The following is a 26037-nucleotide window of genomic DNA, read 5'->3' on the forward strand; positions in this document are numbered from 1 at the left end:
GGATGATGAAACTAGTGAGAAGAAAAAGACTTAGAGACCAAGAGGGGAGATGAAAAAGATGGCGACATGATGAATGCTGGCTGGATGAACCTGTCTGTGTCTGCTTGGCTTGAACAACAGGCACAGACTGTTCCCGTCAGTGCTGCTACTGCTCTTTATCCCCATCATCCCTCTTTATCCCCTTTTTGCTGTCCTTATTTGCCCACCTGCTGCTGGAGTACTTTTTGGACAACAAAGTCCTCCAAAAGTAACTTGATTACACACTGAGGCTACATTTCCTAACTTGTCTCCCCTCCCTCCTCTGTTCTTTCAGACAGAGTGGGGGGAAAAACAGAAAGAGAAAGAGCGATGTCAGACTTCTGTCTTTCTCATTAAACTCTGGGTGAACTCATTGGAAAAAAGAGGCATGACACACACGGTACATGGAAGTGTGTCCTTGCTGTCACAATTTGCTTCTTTAATATGGCTCAACACTTCCTATTTGGAATATCCCAAACAAGCTGTTTACACATTTACAGGCAGACTTTGTCCACTTTCTGGTCATAAAGGAAACAGCTGAGTGTTTGTAGAGGAGATCTTGATCCTGACTGTCTGACTTCAGTGGTTCAGCTTTTACAAAGGTGCACCAAGTAGTTAAAGATCAAATTACTGTGCAGTTAGATGACAATATTAATCTCAAATCTCAAAATTTTAGCTTATCTTAGCATAAAGCTTGGAATTGGGGAAACAGTAAGCCTGGCTGTTGTCTTGAGTCCTGTCGTCATCGTGAGGTTGCCAAGCAACCAGCGGAGACTTCAGGAAGTCACTGAACCCGGCCAAGAAGCAGACAATCAACCCGTAAAACCGCAATGTTTATTAATGAGCCTCACAGGTGCTTGAAGGCAAATTTCTTTACCTTTGGACTGCCAGTTTCCAGGCTTTATCCTATAAATAACCAACGTAGTCTCTGTGACATCAGCCATGGGTTTGAGAAGAGCCAAAATGAATTTTAATGTGTGGAGCTCCTGGTGATTTAGCATGAAGGTCCTCGAGGCAGCGGCTGCGGGTTCGATTCAGACCTGCTGCCCTTTGCTGCATGTCTCCCCCCCCTCACTCCATTTCCTGTCCGCCCTATATAATAAAAAGGCTTGAAAAACTGCCCAAAAAATAAACTAAAAAAATAATTCTGCGGTAACAGAAGGTCTCCCTCAACCAGTTACCACCACAAATAGAATCTAATTCTGCAGGAAACACTTAAAACATGTCTAACAAACAATTTGAACAAATAAGTTCAGCTGAGTTTACATGGCACTGACACATCTGTCGTCCCTGATGATAGAAAAGCAGATAGGCACTAGCAGCTAATGTTAGCCTTCTGAGACTGCAGCCACCTGCCACCCTTAATTATGTGTAACTTTAAGCTTTAATATGATTTAAACAGGAGAGCGACAAAACAATTCACCCCCGAACAGTTGTCATAATTAGTGAAATTAGCTATAGAGACCAAACCAGGCTGTAGGAAGGCATGGGCAAGTTGGGCATTTTAACATAGGGGCTCAGCACTTTATATAGGTAGGTGCACAGGTAGGTATGGTAGGCTGACACAACAATGACAGAATTGATCTCAATCAATCAATGACCAGTTCTAGTGTTTCATAATGGTTTAAATGCAGCTTGTAAAGCTCTGTGACATTTTGACTCATTAGAACTAATGTAAAAATACATTTGTATAGCGGTTTAGATCTTCTTCCTGTGTTACAAAAAGCTATTCTGTGCTTTCGGTCACCTCTTTTCCTTCCTTCCCTCACATTTCTCCACTCATCTGCTTTGACCTTTCACGCATCTGCAGAACAGCTCTTATGCCTGCTTGATCACAGAATTATGCGTATGTGTGACAGCTATAGGCAAGAAATCTACAAACAGGCCTGCTGCTGTCAAGTTTGTTCAGTGTACGGTATGTCAGCATAGGAGCCACCCCTGCTGCCATATCAACATGTGTGCATTCCTGTGTGATTATGTGTGTGTGCTCAAGGTTGGTAGCCTCATACTGAAAGCATATCAGAGACCCCACTTCATAGTTTCAGATCTACTTCGGTGAGTTTTTGGAGAAATGTCAAGATGAACGTTTTGCTGCAGGACACATGATGGAAAAAAGAACAAAAACACTTAATTATAAAAGAACAGATTTATAGATAAAGTTGGACCCGGAGTCACTTCAATACAGATAGACAGTTGGTCTTGTGGCTTGAGTTTGTGCGTGCAGCCACATGAGGCTATCTTCACGCAGAGTTTTATCTGCAGACTTTCTGCATGTCACACACAGTCTTTGACTTTTATCATGTCACAGACGTCCTGTCCTCTGTCTATCCTCTGCATAGTTTACCGCCTTCTTCCTGGTCAAGGTCTCGTTCAGTCTCTCTCTTAAAGGTCATGCCAGACTCATAAAAGAGAGCAGAATCAGTCCAACAACATGCGGTACTGAAACCTGACTTTACACCAACTGGTGCTTTTTGTAGCAGCTCAAGAACTTTTATACGATTAAATACAAAACTTTGCACTCGTTAAGACGAAGCTGGATGAAAATGTCCAAACTAGTGCGGAAAATTCATGCATATCCTGCTTCCTCAACATAAACAGGCACGGGTACAACAGTCTCAACAGTCATGCCGAATGTCCCACCATCTTTTCTACATTGGAGCAAAACATAGACTTTGTGACACTTTATCCTCTTTTTGTTGTTTTGCATTTCTTTGTAGTTATACACATCGTTTGTGGTTTTTTTTCCATTTGGTCACTTTGTCTCTTTGTAATCATTTTGTGTCTTTTGGTGGTCTTTATGTGTCTCTTTTTTGGTCATTTTGTGTCTATTGGTGGTCTTTATGTGTCTCTTTGTGGTCATTTTGTGTCTTTTGGTGGTCTTTATATGTCTCTTTGTGGTCATTTTGTGTCTTTTGGTGGTCTTTATATGTCTCTTTGTGGTCATTTTGTGTCTTTTGGTGGTCTTTATGTGTCTCTTTGTGGTCATTTTGTATCTTTTGGTGGTCTTTATGTGTCTCTTTGTGGTCATTTTGTATCTTTTGGTTGTCTTTATGTGTCTCTTTGTGGTCATTTAGCAGGTAAAAGTCAGGGGGGTCTGGGCCCAGTAGGCCGGTTGAATCATGAAAAAAATTATGATATTTGTCAGAGTAATTCTTTAAAGCTTCAAGACTTAACCAGACCACATGTGCCTAGACCCGCTTGTTTCCGATCTTCGGAAGAGTTTACACCTGTCAGCTGCACTTCTGAATATGAAACATCCTCGAGCTGAAACTCAGCGGCATTTCCTCATTCTGTTTTAAGACTGCGGTACACAAGAGCTTTCTCTTGCGCACATCTGACGTGGATTGTGTGTTCTGCCTTCAGACGCACCTGAAACTGTCCGGTTTCCTCTTGACTCTGCAGACCACCAGCTTTTATTTTTAGCGGTGCATGAGCAAACCCATTCAGTCATGATGTGTCTGAAAGAGATGAGAGTTTCATTCACTCTCTCTCGGCTCTCAGAACTAACTGCAGGAAATTACTGTTCTCCTTCAGGTTGTCGCTCAATTTCCACTAATATAAATGCAAAACTTTGTTAAATATGAATCTGTTGAAGTGATTTTGACTCTTTTTAAGCATGTGTCAGTGACATTCTGACCCTGCGAAACCAAAAACTGTGCCCTGCAAAAAACTCAAGTTGTCCTAGACAAAACTAAGTTCATATTTCCATACTTTTTCAGAGCTTCCTTTCTTTACCAGATTTGCTGATTTATGTTCATGATTTTGTCTCAAGGGCATGGCAATCAGCAAATCAGATTTCCAGACTTCTCTAGACTTTCTAGACCTGCGTAGGAGAACAGAACTTTCAGATATCTGCCAGTAGGATCATAGTTCAGGTCCTCTAGCCTCCTCGCTTCACCTCCTCACTTCCTCACAAAGATGCACTTCCTCTTTCTGTTCTCACTCAGCTCTGCTTGTGAGAGAGCTGATTAACCTCTGCCTGTAACCTGCATATGAATCTTGTTCCTGCTCTGTTTGTCTGCGTGCAGGACTCTAGTCCTGTTGTGGCCAGTAAGGACAATTACAGGAAAGAGACAGTGTATTACAATTGGGAGACAGATAGAGTCTGACAGAGTTTTCTTCTGTTCTGCAGCTTGCAGCGAAGAAGGAAATGGTGTGTTGAGAATACAGCAGGAAGTCACAGCACTAATACCCTGACTCAGATATAGAAGCTTATGAGACATAGAAGAAATGCTACTGCACTTAGTCAAACAGAAAGTTTTCTTTTAGATCAGATTGGACAATATGCAGTTAAATAATAATAATGCTGAAATGGCAAAACATTGTGGTAAACTGAAACAAATGCTAGAAGCTTCAAGAAACAGGAAGCCAAGAAATCGATCCACAAAAATAGTAGTAATAACAGAAGTGTCCCGCCCATGCCGACTGAGACACACAGACATGATTTCACTGTCTGCAAAATGAGACAAAATGGTGCAGCGAAAGGTCACTCTCTCAGGAAATGATGAATCAAAAGTAATCAGCAAATACTGTCCGGTGAATGCACGCCATAGACTAGGTGCTGCACATGACAATTGACAATGATATATATAGAAGAGAAAACAACCGCTCACTACGCTTCAGGGATTTTGTTACCAACATGTTGACCACACTTGGTCTTTCTTGAGGAAATAGCAAAAAGCACACTTTCCAGATATTATCTGTCAAAGTCTAATGCTAACGTCTCACTGTGGAGTAGCTGCATCGTATGTGCCAGTGCAGGACTGAACAGTTTGTACGCAGCAAGTGACTCAACAGAAAAGCTGGCACGAACTGACTGCATCTACAAACTTACTCTGGCTGCCACGTATGCAACCTGCAAAAGGCCAAAAAGAGTGTTTATATTCACGTACCTTTTCATACTAGCAGTGTTTGTGTGCTGTGGTTGGAACAGTCGGTGGTAAAAGGTTAAAGGTGGTTGGATAGTTATCATAACAATCCTCTCGAAGCCACCACAACTTTATGGCAGTTCAGTAACAGTTCATAAATGGAATATGTGGGTTTAAATGGTTTGGGTCAGAAGTTCAATGTGGGTTCTTTAATGACCCCCTTTTAGTCATGGCATGCCTAAATAAAAACAAATGGCCTCCTATTGACCACCGGGTCTTTCTGATGAATTTTGGGCAAAACATTTTCAAAGATTTAGACTGCGTCTGAAATTCCAAACTCACATAGTATTTAGTAGGCTAAAATAGTATGTGAGATTTTTTAGTGTTTCAGTAACCCTAGTATGAAAGGTGAGTATGCAACACTGGACACTACACACACATGAATGTCCCACAAGGCAGCGCGGCATTAACAATAACAGCGATCGAGGTGACGGCCGGTGTCACAGTGGTCAGAGCAGTCGCCACATGTAGAGAGGCTGAAGGTCCTCGAGACAACGGACGCGGCCCTTTGCTGCATGTCTCCCCCTCTCTCTCTCACCCCATTTCATATCTGTCCTCAGTAATAAAAAGGCCTAAAAAAATAATCTTTAAAAAACTAATTCAAGCTTTATGTGGCGATACCAGTAGAGCACACTTTACCATGGTTACAGCTCTCAGGAAGTGGTGTGGTAATTACAGCTCAGTGCGTCTGAAAATATACATACTACTGTTTATTTACACAAAAGAACGTGGAATGAATACTATACATATTGAGTTTGTAGTGGATAGTATGCGATTTTGGATGCAACCATGCTTTGTTTTTAAAGGGAAACACATTGACTGCAAAGATGAGAGTCTAATCTATCAATGCATATCATGCAATCGTATTCGTACACCTTTTTGTAGCACTATCTGTATGTGGAAGTTCTACATAGTGCAAGCGTTCTGCAGGCAAACCAGTGGGTGTTAAAGGTTAAAAGTGGTTAAATTAGATGCCCTCAAAGCAAAGGTACTCCACCTACAAAAAGGTTATGAAAGGACATTTTATTAACCCACAGTTCATACACATTGATAAAATACAAATCTGAGAGAAGTTCAATAAATATATGTATATAAATATGAGGAACATACAAGATCCTAAAATGGCACAACAGCCGAAATATCACCAACTGACATGGATTTACAGTCGACAAATGTCCATGTTCTTCGCAGCTCAGACAAATAAACTGGATTAAAGACAGTCAAACGCTGATCAGGAACATGACTAAGTCAACACAATGACATAAGCGTGTTTGTGTGGTGGAGTCATAAAAACCACAATGAACAAAGAACTTTCTTGGAACAGAACAGCGGCTATGGCTCAAAAAAATTGCCAAAACCTGAAAATTCGCCTGACTCGCGAGTCACCCTGTTAAAATTCAGCTCTGAATGAATTTGCAAACACATATAGGGACACTTTTGTTAACGGTTGCTCACGCTCCATAAATCTGGTGACATTTCACGAGGAGTGTGGCCCGATATCGCCCGGGTTAAAAGGAGGAACTTTGGCTCCAGCTTTTTGACCTTTTTGGGGACAGAGGGGCCACTGTGGTTCTATTTGAACAAATTTATGAAATTCAAACACGTTGACTCAACATCTCTGAGTTTGTGGCGGTGAAAAAGAAAGTACTGAGTGAAAGAGAACAGGGAGAGGACGGCGACAGCGAGAGAAAAGTGGGTAAAATGTCACTGGGCACTTTCGGAGGTCCGGTCAAATTCTCTTCAGAGACAAAAGGATCGTTGTGGATATAATCCGTGAATGCGGAAGTGCTGTGACATCACAAACATCATGAAGTCATTTGCCACTGAGTAGTCCCTAATGTTATAAGGTTCAACAAGGGGGTGGAATGGCGGGAGACTGATTACGCCTCTGTGCGAGTGCATGTGTGTGGATAACAAAGCTCCTCGCCGAAGAATAAATTAATATTAGTGACCAATACGTGCGTACGAGTATGAATCAGTGAGTAAATGTGTGTGAACGTAATACAGTGCAGAGATCAGCCAGTGATGTCACTGCACAAACTCTTGCCGACCCTTCTCGAAATCTCAAACACAAGACGGAACTCTTTCTTCATTGCAAACCCTTTGGTGTCAATTCTGAAGAACGTGCTGCAGTTTTTTTTTATTAATCAGTTTTCTCTCGTCTCTATTCTCCTTCCATACATCCCCCTCACGCTGCCTTTCAACCCCCAGAGAGAGAGCCCGCTGTGGGGGTGAAGGAGAGCAGAGAGGCCCCTCTGTCTGCTGCTTTATTCTCTGTCTCATTAAAACAGTGAAGCTGTGTTCAGACCGGGCTTAAGGGCAAAATGGAAATGGAATGTGCACATGTGTGTGTTTGTCTATAAGTCACTTTGTACTATCGCTGCAGTCTGTCCGCTTTATTATGTCTGATCATAATTGTATAACTGCCTCTGCCTCTTGTTAATTTTTTATGTTGCTGTGTGTTACCTTAAAACCCCCTCTGATCTCCACACAACCCACCTCTTGTTCTTTCTTTATCGTTACTTATTACTTTCTGCCCCATCACTCTGTTTTTTGACTCTTCCAGGCTTCTGTTATCCTGCTGTTTCCCTTCTTTTCATCTTCTCTCCCGCTTTTTCATTGTTCATGGTGTGTGATTGCTGCCTCAGCAATCCAAAGATGGCAGTGAGTCGAAACTTTCCTTTCTCACACATTCACACACTCACACGCTCACAGACACACACACACACCAAAGCTTGTTAAACTCAGATCTAGCTAATATGGTTTGTGTGGTGAGAATAAATAGAGGTTAATTGAAGTATGTCACCGAGAGTGTAGCGCAGAATTGTTTGTGTGTGTGTGTGTGTGTGTGTGTGTGCGTTTAGTTGCCAATTAGTGAGTGTCTTTCCCTCCTTTAGTCTTTAAAGCTTTTATGAGCTCCCTGATTACTCACAAACTTTACAATGGGGACCGATTAGCCAAATGTGTGGGTGTGCTGACTAAGCTATATTGCAGTTGGCTGGAAAGCCCTTTAAAGTGGCAGGTCAGGATGCTCAAGGATCTCACAGTGTGTGTGTTGAATACCTTGTTGAGGAAGCACTGCACCACCTCTCTCTCATTCTCTCTCATCTCCCTGTCCCTCTATTGCTCTCTCTGGCCACTTTCTCCCGCTCTTACTGTATTACCATGGAGTCACCATCATCGTCTTCCTCCTTTCTAGAAGGGGCCTGGGCCCGGCGGCTTCCACCGCTGCTGCTGCTGCTGAGGAGCGTCAGGGCCGGACGGGAGGCCTTAACAGGAGGAGGTCCCAGGGAGGAAGAGGATGAGTGGGAGGAGGATGAGGGCAGGGGAGCCACAGTAGCCCTGACCTTGCTGTTCATTCCCAGTTGGCGACCGTGGTTTTGTGGCTGAGTGGAGACAATACACAGCCTTTATGTTTCAAGTATAATAAATGCTTAGAGTGATATTTAAACAAGAAAATATATCAACATCTTTGACCAAATTGTACATTCTGAGCTGTCAGTTCTTTGACTGATAAGAGAGACGAGAAAGTTTAAAAAAAGAGGAAGAGAAGATAAGGAGGCTCTGAAGGAGGTGGAACAAAGGAAATAATTAGAGAGAATCAAAGAGCAAGAACCATTATGGTAAGGGTTAAGTTCCACTGCAGTGAATAAAAATAGAGCGTGCCAAAGACCAGAACAAGACTTTTTCTCTGTTTTGCTGCTGGAGTGAACTATTTGCATGTCAGCAGCCTTATCAACCCTCATGAGTCACACTGCCAACAGCTACACACTCTCGGGTCACAGCAGGCCTCAGTAGATGAAACAAAGTAACATGAAAGGATTCAATGATAATCAGTGTGAAATCATTCTAGTACTGTATATTATAGGTTATATAGGTTATGAGACATTTTAAATACTCAACGGCACATTTAAAGCAGTGGAATTACCAGACTTCTTGAAAGACATCTTTCTTATATTTAAAATGTTGGTAATGTATCAACCTTGTGATATAAATCAACCTTTGTGATATAAATCCTGTTTTATCTTTGATCATGGAGAACCACAGAAAAACAAAACAAAAGAAAGAGCCATAAGATAATACATTTAAAAAAAACCCCCACAATAATTGTTTGATTGAATGAGAAAATCTAATCTCTCGTGCTACAATTTTAGTTTGGGTCTACGTGAAACCAAGTTTTACCTCAATGTTTAATTTTTCACATGGATCCTTATATATAGCCATGATATTATATGGTGGAATGTAACTAAGTACATTTACTCCAGTACTGTACAACTGGATACTTCCTCTCCACTTAATCACACACAGCTCTTTTAACATGATGAGCTTATAAATCACAAAACATTGTTAAAGATTAACCAGTTATTTTCAGCTTGTCACCTCTTATATAGGCAAGGCAAGGCAAGGCAAGGCAGCTTTATTTGTATAGCACTTTTCATACACAAGGCAGACTCAAAGTGCTTCACAGCACAACATGTCATGAATTCAAATGCATTACAGGAAGACAAAGAGAATAAAAACATAGACAATAATCAAAACAGTGCGGACGTTAAAAGTGCGAAGATTTAGCAGAAAGCTAAGGTGAACATAAAAGTTTTCAGTCTAGTTTTAAAAGTGGTCAGAGTGGGTGAAAGTCTTACATCTTCAGGAAGTTTATTCCAGCTGTTTGTTGCATAATGACTGAAAGATGCTTTCCCTTGATTTGAGTTTAACAGATTGGCCTCAGAGGATCTTAGTGATCTAGAAGGCTTATGCAGTGGGAGCATATCAGTGATATACCTCGGCCCTAGACCATGTAGTGATTTATATGTGAGCAGGAGGATTTTGAAATCAATTCTCTGACGTACAGGAAGCCAGTGTAATGATTTAAGAATTGGTGTAATGTGCTCACATTTTCTGGTCTTTGTTAGAACTCGAGCAGCAGCGTTCTGAACAAGCTGTAGCTGCCTGACAGCTTTTTTGGGAAGACCTGCAAGGAGACCGTTACAGTAGTCTAGCCTACTGGTTATAAAGGCATGGACAAGTTTTTCTAAGTCTTGAGCTGACATGAGCCCTCTAAGTCTGGTTACATTTTTAAGGTGATAGTAGGCCGATTTTGTTACTGATTTGATGTGACTGTCGAAATGTAAATCAGAATCCATAATAACCCCAAGATTTCTGGCTTTATTTGAGGTTTTCAGGGACAGTGATTGAAGGTGTTGGATGACTTTAGACCTTTCTTTCTTAGCACCAAAAACAATTATCTCAGTTTTATCCTCATTTAGTTGAAGGAAATTTTGGCACATCCGGTGTTTGACCTGCTCAATGCACTGGCACAGTAGATCTATGGGGCGATAGTCATTTGGTGATAGCGCTACATAGATTTGGGTGTCATCGGCATAGCAATGGTGGTCAATGTTATTATTTTGCATGATTTGTCCTAGTGGGAGCATATAGATAATAAATAAAGTCGGCCCCAAGATTGAACCTTGGGGGACTCCACACGTTACGTTGGTTTGTTCTGATACAAAGTCGCCAATGGAAACAAAATAGTTCCTATCTTGTAGATATGACTTGAACCAGTTTAGGACTGTGCCTGAGAGCCCCACCCAGTTTTCCAACCTGTCCAAAAGTATTGAGTGGTCGACAGTGTCAAATGCAGCACTGAGGTCCAATAGCATTAGTACTGAAGTTTTGCCAGAGTCTGTGTTAAGACGGATGTCATTTATAACTTTAATAAGGGCCGTCTCTGTGCTATGAAAAGGTCTAAATCCTGACTGGAGGTTGTTGTGGCAGCCAGTAGAAGCCAAGAAGTGAGTTAGTTGTTGGAGTACAACTTTCTCAATTATTTTACTTATGAATGGTAGATTTGAAATTGGTCTGTAGTTGTTGATAATAGAGGCATCTAGGCTCCGCTTTTTTAGAAGAGGTTTAATGACTGCAGTTTTGAAGGCCTTTGGGAAATTGCCCGATTGAATAGAGTTATTAACTATTTGCAATACGTCTGTTGATAGGCAGTCAAAAACATTCTTAAAGAAGTTGGTAGGTAAAGCATCGAGACAGCAGGTGGTTGGCTTTAGATCGGTCACTGTTTCCACTAGAGTTTTAGAGTCTATGGCATTAAAGCTTGCCATCATTGCTGTGTTATTTTGGCCTAAACGGGGTGGTGATCCAACTTTTTTGTTTGAGATATTGATGGCACGTCTGATGCCTTCAATTTTATCAGTATAAAAGAATGCAAACTCATTGCATTTCTGTGTGGAATGGAGTTCGGCTGGTATTTGTGTTGGGGGGTTGGTCAGTCTGTCGACAGTTGCAAATAGGGTTTTGGCCTTATTAGTGTTGCTGTTTATGATATTGGAGAAGAATGTTTCTCTAGCACTTTTTAAGACTAAATTGTAGGCATGGAGCCTCTCTTTATAGATGTCATGGTGAATATGAAGTTTTGTATTTCGCCAGATTCGTTCAGCCTTCCTGCACTCTCTTCTCTGGGCTGTTACAACAGCAGCTTTTCTCCAGGGTGCCTTTTGCTTACCAGAAATTGTTTTAACTGTAACCGGTGCAATGACATCTAAGATATTCACAATTTTGGAATTAAAGTTGTTTACAAGATCATCAGCATGGCATGGGTTTAGAGGTGGTAGCGAGGAGATGGCATTTTTAAAGAGTACATTAGCATGTTCATTGATGTAGCGCTTTTTGACATTCTTTGATTCTGTTTGTGTCTCCGGAATTAAAGAAATATTAAAGAAAACACAGAAGTGATCAGACAATGAAAGATCAGTCACAAGAACATCAGAAACATTGAGACCTTTTGTGATAATCAGGTCCAGGGTGTGTCCTTTACAATGAGTAGCCTCTTTCACATGTTGAGACAGGTCAAATGTATCTAAAATAGTAAAAAGTTCCTTTGCACCCTTGCCATTCGAATCGTCAATATGAAAATTAAAGTCACCAGTTATAACTAGGCAGTCAAAGTCAGTGGAGATACTAGACAATAATATATCATATAAAATATGATTTATCTTGTGATCCTTCGGAGTTTAGAAACCACCGGACTAAACTACTGAACTGTATGTGGAGTAGTTAAGTAGAATTTAAAATGCAGGGTTTTTGCTCGTAATAGTTTTTTTTACACTGAATTTTCTCTTCCAACACTGGTTATAATGTTCCCCCACTGCAGTTTAAAGTCATGTCTGATGAATCTAAACCAGAGGACACACAGAGACAACAGTTTAGAAATAGACTCATTTAACTCCTGCTCCTGTTGAGGAGCCTGTTCTCAACAGGCTCCTGTTGAGGTTGTTCAGAAAAGACCACTTCAAATATGTCAACCTTATCAGTTCATGAAGACAACCTGCTCATGTTTCTGATCCAAGTCAGTTGAAAACTTTGCTCAATTCTTTTTTTTTAATGATAGCGTTTGTGTCTATGTATTAATGCATGAAACTGTCTGCAAACTATGCTGCCATCTATTGAATAAATACGGAAGTGGAGGAAGTTGCATTAGTCCAGCACACACTCCCTGTACACAGCTTAGTGATGTTTGTATAGACATTCTTCCTGCCTTGTGTTATCAAATTGCTTTAGACTTCACTCAGTCATGATCATTGTGTTCATTTATATGAGCAGCAAGTCGTGACCTTTACCCTGCCATAAAGCTGTTGTGTTTACCTGCCGCGGCTGCCTGCTGCCTGTGGTTTTAGGGCCCTCTGGTGGTTGAGACGGGTCTCTGTGGGCTGCTGGCGACTGCAGCCTGGAATCAACCATCATCAATGTCATCATTAACCTCTACATCAGGGCTGCCCAATCCTGCTCCTGGAGGGCCACTGTCCTACATGTTTTAGGTTTCTCCCTGCTCTAACACACCTGAGTCTAATGATTTTCAAACCTGTGACAAGCTTCATCTGCTTGATAATGAGCACATCATTAGATTCAGGTGTGTTGGAGAGAAACCTAAAACATGCAGGACAGTGGCCCTCCAGGAGCAGGATTAGGGAGCCCTGCTCTACATCCATTACATCCAAAAAATTCCACTGTTCTAACATGGGCATCACAAGGACTACACAGATTTATCTGCATCATGGCATCAGCTCCCTCTGACCTGTATGGGTATCGTGGCTGTGAGAGCAGGCATCGGCTCCTTAGGTGCTGGTACAGGTAACTGTTCAGAGAGAGCGGGTTGAACACACACTCCTCATCCAGCTGAGTGAGACAACCCTGAGAGAGAAACAGAGAGAACAGCATCCCAACATCATCTGGAAATACTGTATGTGCATGCAGTAAAATAAATTCATAGACCTCAATGATGAGGGGCTACGTCCATATTCTTCTGCAATTTCCCAGCTTGGGATCAATAAAGTATTTCTATTCTATTCTATAACCTAGGTTATATCCTGTCCAACATATACATGATAGAGAACATCTTGGCAAACATTTCATTTTAAAATGAAATTAAAACATTAAATAATTTCCCATCTTCACACAAAGAAAAAATCATAATAATTTTAGCAATAAAAGTGTCGTTTCATTACATAATAAAATGTGTTTTCATTTCTGCACCTCTGTTTAAAGTGAGTGGCTGAGAATCAGAGGTGTTTCTGTTCATGGCCATTATAGTCATGGGATAAATAAACAATAACAGTAAACAATAATATACATATGTGGTGATAACTATAATTATAACTATAACTATATAGTTATATAGATTATCATATAACTATAATGGTATTAATTATAATACCATAGTTTTCAAATATACTGTTTTATTGGTTATTTTCACACACTTAGTACATCTTTGTGTTAGTGTACCTGTATTGGAATTTGTCATTATAACTGTACAGAGCCATAAATGTGAATATATATATCTGGATGATTTTCTGTAATTGGTTCCAACTGGAATTCAAATTAATGTGTCGACTTCAGAGTGTAGGTGCAACCGGCGCCCAATGATGATTGTTCATTTTCTGGATTAACTCGAACTGTCAGTTTGATTAAAAGTAGAACCCAACAAAGACCTCAAAATGCCTTCACCCCCACAACAGGTCACACCCAGGTGTGAATCCTCCAAGGCACCCAAACTGTTCATTGGCTGAATTGACCCCCAGGTGATGACATCATCCGGGCCTATATAAAGTGAAGCACACAATCTCTCGCCCTCTTTCTACTGAATCTTTCTACTGGATCTTTTCTACCGGATGATCCTCCTACTCTTCTCCATTTTACGCGATCACTCAACTCCAGGAGACCAGCTTCCAGCTGTCCCCTCGGCCCTGGACCTGGCCTATGGCGTGGGATCACCACGAAGGTTAACCAACCGGTTATCCTCAACTGAGCCCAGCACAGAGCGATCCGAATCCTCTTTTGCCTAAGAGCCACAATCAGACAAGAACTACCACGGAGCTTCCTTTCTTCACCCAGCCACTGGCATCAAGCAACGCAACATCTCCCATCTCATGGACTGGTAACTAATCACCAACTGGGCATTACTACATGTTATAGGACTTTATGAACGGCTAGATACCATTGTAACTTTGTCATAAGAACTGAGAGATCAGGCTTCTTCTCTTTGTGTAACAAAGAGAATGTTCACACCTTCTCCGAGCCCCCACCTCTTCTCTTTGTCTCTCTCTCTCTCTCACACACACACACACACACACGCACACACACACACATACACACAAACATACGTTTGCTGTTAGCTTTAGTTAGTTTATTGTGTCTTGTTTGTTGCATTTATTAACCTGTTAATAAATGTTTGTGTTTACCATATGTCTGATTATTTAATATTACACAAAGATGAATGAGCCAGCTTCTACTAAGAAAAGAACTTCTTAAATCCTTCAACTAATTAAACTATTATATTTATCGGTGTTTAACCCTTAATTAGTAGTTTAATATATTTTTATGAGACTTTAATATTAGTTATCATTCCGTCTATGACGGTGGTGCCCCGAGGAACTCTGGTTTGACTAGAGTCATTTTTATTATTATCTTTGATAATTATTGGTGATAACTAATATTTCCTTGATTAACGATAAGTTTATTGAGAAAACTCAATCTCATAATCTTAACGTGAGTCAAGGCACTATATTTGATTGGTTCTCCGTGTGACGTTTTTAATAAATTGAAGTTATTAATTTTTAGTAATTTTTCTTTATTAATTTTCCTTATCAAATATTTCATTTGATAGTCACTATTGATCCAATTAAACCCAAAGTACCTACAAGAGAAAGAGTGAAACACTTTTTCATCAGCCAAATATTCAATTTCTGGGCCCACACGCATAACAACGTGTAATGAAATGGAGGAAATTGAATATAACTTGAGAGAAACTTTGTTTTTAGGGTTGTTTGCCAATTTTATTGATTGTGTTCTTATTTTGGCATTCTGCAGAGAGCTGTAAAATCTCAAAAGCAAATTTAAAAACAGCATTTTAATCTGACCCTGAATTGTGAAGCACTTCTTAAAGTCTTTAATATTAACTATGATTGAGAATTTACTGCGATGATGGTTTACAGAATCGGGATGAATTAGTGGTAGTTACGCTATAAATCGTCACAGCAGTGTGTAATGACAGAGGCAGAATTGGAGAACCTGACTGATGAGACGGTTTAGTGAAATTGCACTTTGCACTGACAGGTCTGATGAGTGGAGCAGCAGGCACAACCTTAAGGGTATTTTTATATCCATTTATGGTGAACTTATTTCTGTCTTAGTGCGTGCACACAGTTTTCACACAAAGAGTTCACTAAATTGGGCCGCTGTTGTCAGTGTACGCATTGGTGATTGAACTCCAATCACCAATCTATCCATCTCTGCTTTTGAGTTCTGGATGCCTCTGTCTACTTCTGTCATTTCTTCATGAGCAAAAGTCACCTAACCTGTATAGTGTGCGTGGCTTCTGCTGCAGGTTCCTGAGCGGAGACAGGTAGAGAACAGGGCAGCAGCAACTCCCTGGAGACCACAGGCTTCAGAAGCAGGGAGAGAGACGGGGATGGCTGGAGGACGTAGTGAGAATACACACCTGTGTTGTACACGGGGGCGCACACACACACACACACACACACACACACACACACACACACACACACACACACACACACACACACACACACACACACATAGAGGCAGCGCATATAAGTGCACTTACAAGGACTGATAAATGACTCTCTCTCCTTCTCACACACACCTGAGCCTCCAGCTGTAGACTTCTGTGCGGGCTCCACCTGGAACAGCAGGAACAAGTCACGACTCTGAAAGAGGGAAAAACAAATGTAACATCAAACACTTTTCATTTGTATTGCACAGAGGACTACTGTAAATGTACAAGGTGCAAAAGGTAACCTACAGTAAAGAGCCCATCAGAGGGTCCAACTAATGACTCTTTTATCACTCAAACCTGATCTTTATTAAACATATATATGTTTTTTTAAAGATTATTTTTTTTGGCAGTTCATTACATAGGACAGACAGGAAATGGGATGAGAGAGAGGGGAGACATGCAGCAAAGGGCTGCAGGTCAGAATTGAACCCTCAGCCGCTGCGCCGAGGTCCTACAGCTTTTTTACATGGGGAGGCTGCTCTAACCACTAAGCCACCAGCCACCCCTAAATGAAACATATTTAATATAAAACAGTTTTACACTATAAAAGCAATTTTTCTGGCATTTTTACACTTTTCTTTTGTAATCTTAAAATGCTCCTAATAAGCGTATGACACACAAAAATGTAAAAGAAATCCACCAGGTGTTGAAACTCATCAATATTTAATTCTCGTATCTGACAAAAGTCTGACCAATCATTGTATTCCGTCCGAATAAAATTATTCTCCGAGCTTCCTGCCTGTCATCTGTCGCTCTGTTCCTCATGCTGCGTTCAAGTGCCATCGGAAATCCAAGGTTTCGGACCTCAAACTAGGCATAGTACACTGCAATACCTATAAGTACCTACTATAAGTAGAACCTCATACTAGCAAATTGTGGGTAGGTCAATCTCTCCCCGGCTTTTTGCCTAGTTGGAGGTCCAAAAATTTGGGCTTCCCTTGGCACCTGAATGCAGCTTTTTCTCTCAGTGCTGGAAGGAGGGAGTGTCAGAGGTCAGGCAAGGGTAGGAGAGGATGGGACTTTGGAGGGAAGCACTGAGTGCTCTAACTGAAAAATGCCAGAACAGTAAGAATTGCTTTAAGTAAGTGACTAAAGTTCTGTGGCATGTATTTTTTAATTCCACAGTTCTATTCTACTATAACAGAAATGTAACTGATCCTTGTAGTTATTTTGTTAATAGGTAAAAAAGGAAACTGGTTTCTGCTGATAAAATCTAAAATTTCCAAAAATGAATGGTCACAGCAAAATAACAAATAGTGAACACATTCACACACCCTGAGTGTGTGACAGAGAGCGTGGAACAAGTTGTGGTTGGTCTCCATTTCATCCCAGTCCAGCTGCCAGCAGGTGGTGGGGCGGAGCACCAGAGGCAGGCCGTACAACACACTCTCACACACGCCGTCTGCACGCAGAGTCCTACGACACACACACACACACACACACACACACACACACACACACACACACACACACACACACACACACACACACACACACACACACACACACACACACACACACACACACACACACACACATACACATATACACACACACACACACACACACACACACACACACACACACAACCTTGGTTAACATGCAGACTTAAACTGAAGGACCCTTTTTCTGGTTCTCCAATAAAGAAATGTCTGTGGACTTGTTCATTAAGTGTGACCGCTGGAAGTAAAACATTTAATGTCAAAGAGGACATCATCCTTTTTCTCTAAGCTCCGGGAAGAGTTTTCAGTGGTCTGTATGTAAACACACAACAAATCACTGAGCAGAGAGACAGAGAATGACATCATCCCGGCCAAGATTAATTTGTTAGCAGTGTGACCGCCATCCTCCAGCTTCATTGAAATGTCACTGCTGTAAATCATGACTCATCAGTATGTGAGGCACACACACAGAGCACAATAACTCCCGGACCGGCCGGTATGCAAAACACACACACACACACACGCACACGCACACGCACACGCACACGCTCATGCACACACTCACCCAAACACACACACGGACACACGCACACGCACACAGAGAGCGATTACATCCTACTGCAGCTCCTGTAAATGTAAAATGAATGCAAATCAGGGACAAATAAGAAACTGTCCACCTAGGTCAGGCCTGAATGTCTGCTTTCTATCATTACTGTGTGCACATGCAATACAAGCATCGCTCGCTTGTATATACGTGTGTGTGTGTGTGTCTGTTAAAAGGAAAGATTTTGAACCACAGAGCTATTTATACCAGTTGTATAAATGGCTGAAATGGATGAGGTATTGAAAATCTAGCTAAAACAGTGTCGGTATTTATAAAGAAACGCATTCATAAAGATGGAAAAATACATGATCGAAAAAAAGTTTAAGGCTTCACAACTCAAATTCATAACTTTGGCCGATATTTGTGACAGATTGATCAGACAGACCTTACTTTAATTAGTTTTACTTAGTGCACTTGGGTCAGTGAGACATGAATGCTACATGTATTTTAGACCGTAGAAGTGATCGTGTTTAATTAATTATATCAGCCTAAATAAATTGCACGTTCCCAAGATTAAAACAACAATGGATCCAAAACAATTTATTCTTGGTGCTGGTCTGGTCACAATGAAAATGGCTTAGAATCATGTTGTATATGGGCTTGATGTATATCTACCCACTTTATCAATAAGGAATGTTAAATACCTATTAATCCTTCCTTATAAGAGATAATCCAATGTATTTTAGATGAGTTTGTGAAAAAAAGGTTACCTTCTAGCACATATTTTGATTGTGAGTGGCCGGATAATCTTTACTGTAGTAGACTGAGCTCATTAGAGTATTGAGCATTCTATGATTTATTTTGATTTGTGATGGTTAGATGAGATGATGAGAATGGAACCTGTTTTTGTCCGTTTAACATACTATATGTGTACATGCTTGAATAGCAATACTATATATGCAAAGGAATTTATGTACTGAATTTGAATATACTGTATCTATAAAACAGATAGCTCAAATCAAGCAATCTAATTGGTTCATAGCCGTGATATATAACCACATACAATGGCTATGAAGTCTAATTTCTTTGCCCAATTCAGTATCACTCAGCGTCTTCAAAGCCACCAGACTTTATGACAAAAACATCCATTTTACCTCACAGAACATGGGAGATGCTGGTCTACTGCTGCCACGATTGATTAGTTTGTTTGTATTATTGTGTGACTTTCTAACTGTTACGTTCCACACCAACCACCCCTGTATATGGCTGCCTCCCTATATTTATTATTATAACTTTCTTTCAAATTGGAATGTCTGTAACTTTCTGATTTCCATACTTGAGGACTATTTATAAAAGAAAAAGCAGCACAAAGAAAAGCAACATACTTCAGCCTGTCAAGTTATTGTTTTAGTATTGCTTACTTCTTTAACATGTTTTGTTTTGTTGTTTCGAAACAGAAAAAAAGGAAGTGTGATGGAAAGAATAAAGAACTTTGTATTCATGTGAAAATACTGAAACAAAAATGTGTATTTACTGTTCAGGCATTTAGAATTTCTGAGCGTTTAAAACGAGTGCAGCCTCAGAATAACTTTAAGTTCCTTCTGCCATATATGCTTTTCCTGTAAGGAAATATAATAACAGCTATGAGAACTATATACTTTTCTTTCTTTTCTTGTTTACTACTGCAACCATGTCCCGTAAGTTTCTCAAACAAGTTAGGGAAACTTTCCCGACTCTCTTTTAAGCGTGGAGCAGTTCTTTTGCCCAACTCTAGCTGCTTTGAGTGTTCTCCAGCATCAGTGCAGAACAAAGCAGACTCTGATGTGATGGGGGAATTTCATGTAAGAAGTATTCAAGTACTCCCAGCTGTCAGAATGCAGCCATTCATAGACGGGCAGGGTTTACTGGACACACACAAAAGCTTCATCTCTCCTTTATTCATGATTTTCGTCACTCATTTAAGGCTCATTTCTTAAAGTCGGGGGAAAAGTATTAACATTTATTAGGTTTTTTTCTTTTGTGTTATTTATTATGCAACACATGGCCTAGTCTCTTAGCACCCTGTGGCTTTGAATCAAATTATTTTTAACTGGTTGTGTAGTTGTGTGAAAAAGTAATGCACATTTCAGCACAACTATTTTGTAATTCTTTTTAGGCGAAGCTCAAAAAGAATGTGGATAGATCTGAGTTGAAAGCAACAGCAGGCGATTTTTGAATGCATCTGGCGATCGTAAGCAGCCCCGTCTCTTACTTGATTGCTTTCAGTCTCCGTGGCGGTTGGCTCTGATTGGCTGATCCTTTAGTGGCATGCAGGAAGTCCCGGACGCTCTCGGTCTTCACTCCCAGGTTAGGGTTCAGGGGGATGAGAGCGGGGCTTATCAGACGCTCCTGCATGTCACACTTCACGCACACTACACACGTGACAAATGTCATGTTAACTATGAAAATACACTGAACATTACTGTAACAGAATTGATATGTTTGTGTACAGTGACTGTACCTGGAATGGGATTGTTCAGGTGGCTGGGCAGGAGGAGGTGGAGGTGCTCTCTGTCGCCCCCCTGCTCTTGAAGCCACGCCTTTAACACCATCTCCATGGCGATAACGCTCTTTTCCACCTGCTGCAGGTCGACCTCCGTTCCCAGCATCAGAGAATCTGAAGACGGACACACAGAGGCATCAATATTCGGATAACAGATAGACAGATAATTTTAATTCTGGGCTATGTTATTCTAATATTTATACTGATATTTAGTATTTAATTTAAGATTTTAACACCACTTTATTTTAACACAACAAGCCAAACATATTGTTTTCCAGATCCATGTTTTACACAGACATCAGTTGCTGAAGTACACTCCTGGGAAAAAACATTTTAATCTATGACCACTAGGTGGAAGTAAAATCCAATAAATTAAATTTACAGTATGGCCTCTGCAACTCGATAAGACACTGCAGACTCTTTGAACTGTGTGTCATCTGAGGGCTTTAGTGTCTCTGGATCATCCAAAAACCTTATTAAGCTCAACTGAAGGAAAAGGCCTAGCACTGATTTCCTAAAGGGAAGAAGTAGGGCCGAATTTATTGTGTGAACGGGCGGGACAATCAACCTGTGGAGTGATCGAAGATCGATTGCTTTCCCGGCTATTTTGGCAATGTTAATATAAATCTGTCTCTTATTTTCTGTAAGTACAGCATGGCTTATCCCGTAGGACAGAAAGCAGCTGCCCTGCCTTCCTCTCTTTGCCTGCTGACCTCCACTTATCATTAAAGAAAAAGACACTCCATGGACCTGCTCCACCCTCCTCTCCTGTTCTATCTCCCAATGTCCATTTATCATTGCAAACTAGGCACAAACCTTTCAGAGGGCCCATCTTCTCCTTTTCCCTCTATCTGGTGTTTAATAGTTAATGACCCACCAGGAGATGACTAATGGGACTTAAGGGAGAGGAGAGGATCAGGAGGCACAGCGAGGAGCGAGGGAGGGTACAGACGGAGGAGAGGCTGACAGAAGGGGGTATAAGACAGAGAAAGAGCACGGAAGATGGATGAAGAATAGACAAAGTATTTAAACACTTACAGCCAGGCACTTTTGGGAAGAAAATGAGAAACTTTAAATTCCTAGAAGAAAAAATATCACTGATTCTTTCATCTGTCAGAGGCTGTTACAGTACGGAAGCTATTTTTGGTTCTGGAGTTTCCAAAAGTGCTTCATCCAGAAATAAGTACTTCTAAGTAAGGGGGCAGAATTGTGTTTGCTTGGTTTTTGCTGATGGACGTTTGTAGTCAGATCCCTGCTGAGTGGAGGCGAGAAGGATAAGGAAAGGGAGAGAAAGAGTGAAGATTAAGTGGGTAACAAAGCATGTTCTAATGGCACTTCTGCTTTATAAATTCTACTTTAATGTCAAAAAAGCATGTAAAGTCAAGATACTTTGCTTTCCGACACATGCCATACAGCTCTTAATATGGATTAAGGAACTGGTGGGAATTCTCTACTACTTGGGATCAGCAGAAAAATAAGACCTGCGTCCAACTCTGTATCAGCGTTACTCCCTTACTGATGAAAAAGACAGAGGGAGGAGCCAGGATCAATTCACATGAATCCAAAAAAGAGACAAAAAAGTAAAAGTTGTGGTAAGGGACCTCACAGGGACATGTACAGTCACAGAATATGGAAACTGTAATGCCGCAATAAGATCTTTGAGAGACCAACAGAGAGATGGAATAAAGGGGGTTTAAGGAAATCGATCGCCATTCCCTCCGATAATGTCTGTCTGAGGAAAAGGATGGAGAGAGTTAGTGAGAGAGGGAGGGGTGGGGGAGAGAAAGAAATATGGAAGTTGCTGTAGAGAAAAGAACAGAAGAAAGTATAAATTACACAGAGAGAAAGAGCTGGAGGAAGAACGAGAGAGGACAAGATGAGATAGGGAAGAGATGGATGGGTATGGTGGGTGAGGGATGATGTCGGAAATGCTTGTAATTAGACCATGGAGTGTGTTTGTGTGTGTAAGAGAGAGAGTGGATAAAGAGAAAACGAAGAAGAAGAAGAAAATGAGCGTGTTGCCTCTCACAGCAGAATAAATAACTCAAGACAGTCCATCTTGTATGCATGTGTCATACTGGTTTCCACAAAGCAGTAAATTACTGACAGAGGGGGATAGGTGAGAGTAGTTAACCTCAATGTGTGCGTTCAGGGAGACGGAAAGCAGCTAAAGAGATGCGATGCTGTCTGAGTCTCTCAAGCAGGCTTATCTCATTCCATGAGGAATGTGTTTACACTGCTAAATCCTCCCACAGATGTCTCTCCTACTGAATCTTTGCAGAGTTTATTCAGTGTGTGTTTACTGTAGGTACAGTGTGCAAGATTAAAACGTAAAGTAAAAATTAATTATGAGTTATCATTCTTATCTCTCTATGCCCTTGGTCTATATCATTTCTTTCCGGCTCTGCTATAATAAGAGATTAAGAAACTATTAAATGCTTGAGCTGGACCAAGTGACCCATCCCTCTGACCTACAAGTCTGCATCTCATTAGCATGTCCTCTGTGTGTCTCTGTGTGTGTGTGTGTGTGTAGATGTGAGGAGATAAAATGTGACACACGTGCTGAGGTAAGGGTGCAGGGTGTCAGCTGGATCTTATTAAGCACTCGTGTGTGTGTGTGTGTGTGTGTGTGTGTGTGTGTGTCTTCGTTCGGTATGTGAGTTGTAAGTTCATAAGTACTTAAGACTCATGTTTGAATCAAACATGAGTGCAGGTTCCGTACCGTGAAAAGTACATTTTTAATGTTTTTTTTATCATAAAGCAGGTTGAGGTTTTATATAAATACCGTGAAAGTGTCAAAACGCTCAATCCACAGAGAAATGCACACAGCTCCCATTTAAACAAGCTGACAGAACTTCTGTACAGTTGTGATGTTACAACTACATTATACTATGTATAGGTGGGCTTTTTCAGGAGGGGGTCTTAAAAAGACAGGCGCTAAAACAGAACGTTTCAGACAGAGGGTGAATACAGGAGTATTCAGAGGAACAGTAGGAGAAAAATGCTGTTTTTTGAACAAGCATGTAAACAAGTTCTAGTAGAAACACAACATACAAGCATGAAAGTGACCAACCTGAAAATGAGCATAATATGGGGGAGATGAATTAACACATGAACATACAGTAGCGTTCCTTCTTAGCTGTATCCTCTTTAACCACAAGGACCAGCTGCCTCGAAGGCTCTGTTGCAACAGTTAAGACGGTTTGGATCTTAATTGCAGGAACTGAGTCCTCAGCCATCATTGACTCATCACATCCCTAGAAACACACATCCTTTAAAGGATGGCTGCTAATGACTCGCCTGCTTACTTTTACATTAGCATCTCTCCTCTGTCTGCACCTGTCTAATGATCTGAGAGCTTTTCCTGTCCAGATGACTTGTTTATGCCTACAGTGTTGTTAATGCACACATACGATACAATGACCACTTGAATATTTTGGCTTTAGTTGACACCCCCAAAAAAATCTAAGTCAAAAGCAACTGGACTTGGTTATAGGAAGATGTTTCACCTCTCATCCAAGAGGCTTGGATGAGAGTTAATTTACGCATCTGACCAGGCTGGGACTGGTCCAACCAGTCCCAACCCTCACATCCTAGACAAATAACCAAGTCCAGTTGCTTTTGGCATAGATTTCTTTGGGGATAATGATGACCTGGACAAATGAGAATATTTACAGGCTTAGTTGACACCGTTGTGGTGCTGTGTGACTGCTGTATCTCTGCATGTTGGAATACAATTTCAAAAGGGAAAACCTTTTTGTGATTCACCTTCACACACACACACGCACACACAAACACACACACTCGGACTCACATAAATAACCTTAACACACATTTTGATAAGAATGCTATAATTTCCCTAGAGACGTTAGTGACTAATTAGCATTTTCAGTAGGTACATGGGTAAGGCACTCCCTTTTAATTTAAAATTTGCCTGCGGAGAAAAAAGTAAATATTTGATCTGTAATGATCTTTGTGAATTCAAAATTGGATTCAAATCCATTTGATCAATGTTCCTAATTGCTGTTTGTGGATTTTTTGGAAAGGTGACCTACCTGGAGAAATCCACCTAATTGACTATGGCCACCTTAATGTCTTAAAACCCCAAAGACACTGACTTTGTTTCTCAAAACAGGCACTTATTTTGTTTGGTTAGTAATAATATAATAACATATAAATCACTCTGGGGAAGATAATTACATTCCTTTCGTTCTGTAACATACATTCTGTCTCTATGCTATTTGTCTTCTTTCTGTCCCACCCTGGCCCCCGCCCAGTAATGGTTCCTTTTACCCTGTGCATTAGGGAAAGTGACCATCGACCAATGTAACATTAGCTTGTGGGGGGAAATTAGTGACGCAGTGAGCTAATGCAGTACCAGAAGAGGAAGCAGAGCATTACTCTACAACCCTGTTTTCACTAATCCACTTAGATATGGATCAGCTTTACCAGGTACAGATAATGGACACTGTGCTGTGTAATGGTGGGCATCTGTACGGAAGCTTTAAACCATCATACTGTCTCACTCCAGAAAGATCATGGTCATGGAGAACTACTATGAAGTCGGCTACATTACTGACAGATGAAAATAGTTTGGTATGATTTTTCCCGGCATTAAAGGTAAAATTGTTGACTGACATAATGGATTGACATTACTTGGTCCAATTTACGGTATCTTTAAGGCCTATTTGTTTGCTTAAGTTTTCTTCGTAGATTAAAGCATTTAAAAGTAAGGTCAGAAGACAGAGACAGAGAGAAAGAACAACGAGTATTAGCCTGGGCTACAACTAACGATTATTGCCATTATTCAGGAAGCTGTCGTTTATTTTCTCAATGAATCAATTAGTTGTTTGGTCCATAAAATATCTGAAAATTACGAAAAAATGTTGATCACCGTTTCCCAAAGCCCAAGGTGGTCCGCAAATGTCATGTTTTGTTCACAATCTAGAGATATTCAGCTTAATTTCATAGAGGACTAAAGAAAAGACAAAATATTCACATTTGAGAAGCTGAAATCATAGAATAATAAAACAAAAAACTTTAAAAATGACTCTTAGTGATTTAACACTTATCAAAATAGCTGGGGATCAATTTAATAGTTGACCACTAACAGATTAATCGACTAATCGTTGCAGCTTTAGTTGAAGCTGGAACAAAATGAGCTTCTTTCCCTGTGATACTTCAATACAGTGAATACTTAGAGGGTTTGAGCTCTCCCATAATACATAATTCCGGTTTATTGCAATTTGGTTCTTGCTTTTGTAGGCTTAGCCATCAATTCTAATGGCTATGATAGCATAGTACTTGCCTAGTTATCACTTTCAGCTATCATTGTATCACTAAAATTGTTACATAACACATCGCATCCTTGACACAAACTTCACAAAGTGTACATAGACATGAAGGAAGTATTGATGTATGTCTGGCTGAGGAATTTCCCTGACATCCATATTTCACTTGCAGAGAGACACTGACATCAC

General features: G+C 40.6%; 1 protein-coding gene across 1 annotated transcript in view; it reads right to left on the reverse strand.

Moving 5' to 3' along the window:
- Window positions 1-8098: 8098 nt before the first annotated feature.
- m1ap (meiosis 1 associated protein) overlaps window positions 8099-26037 on the reverse strand; it is a gene marked incomplete at both ends in the record, with an annotated part of 37383 nt that continues 19444 nt past the window's right edge. The window contains 8 exons of the mRNA XM_083936808.1: window positions 8099-8332; window positions 12600-12681; window positions 13030-13145; window positions 15809-15951; window positions 16117-16180; window positions 17304-17445; window positions 20267-20426; window positions 20516-20671. Of these exons, the coding sequence (XP_083792934.1) occupies window positions 8099-8332; window positions 12600-12681; window positions 13030-13145; window positions 15809-15951; window positions 16117-16180; window positions 17304-17445; window positions 20267-20426; window positions 20516-20671 (1097 nt within the window). The remainder of the gene's footprint in view (window positions 8333-12599; window positions 12682-13029; window positions 13146-15808; window positions 15952-16116; window positions 16181-17303; window positions 17446-20266; window positions 20427-20515; window positions 20672-26037) is intronic.

Source organism: Echiichthys vipera (genome assembly GCF_963691815.1).
Source record: "Echiichthys vipera genome assembly, chromosome: 22".
Lineage (NCBI taxonomy): Eukaryota > Metazoa > Chordata > Actinopteri > Perciformes > Trachinidae > Echiichthys > Echiichthys vipera.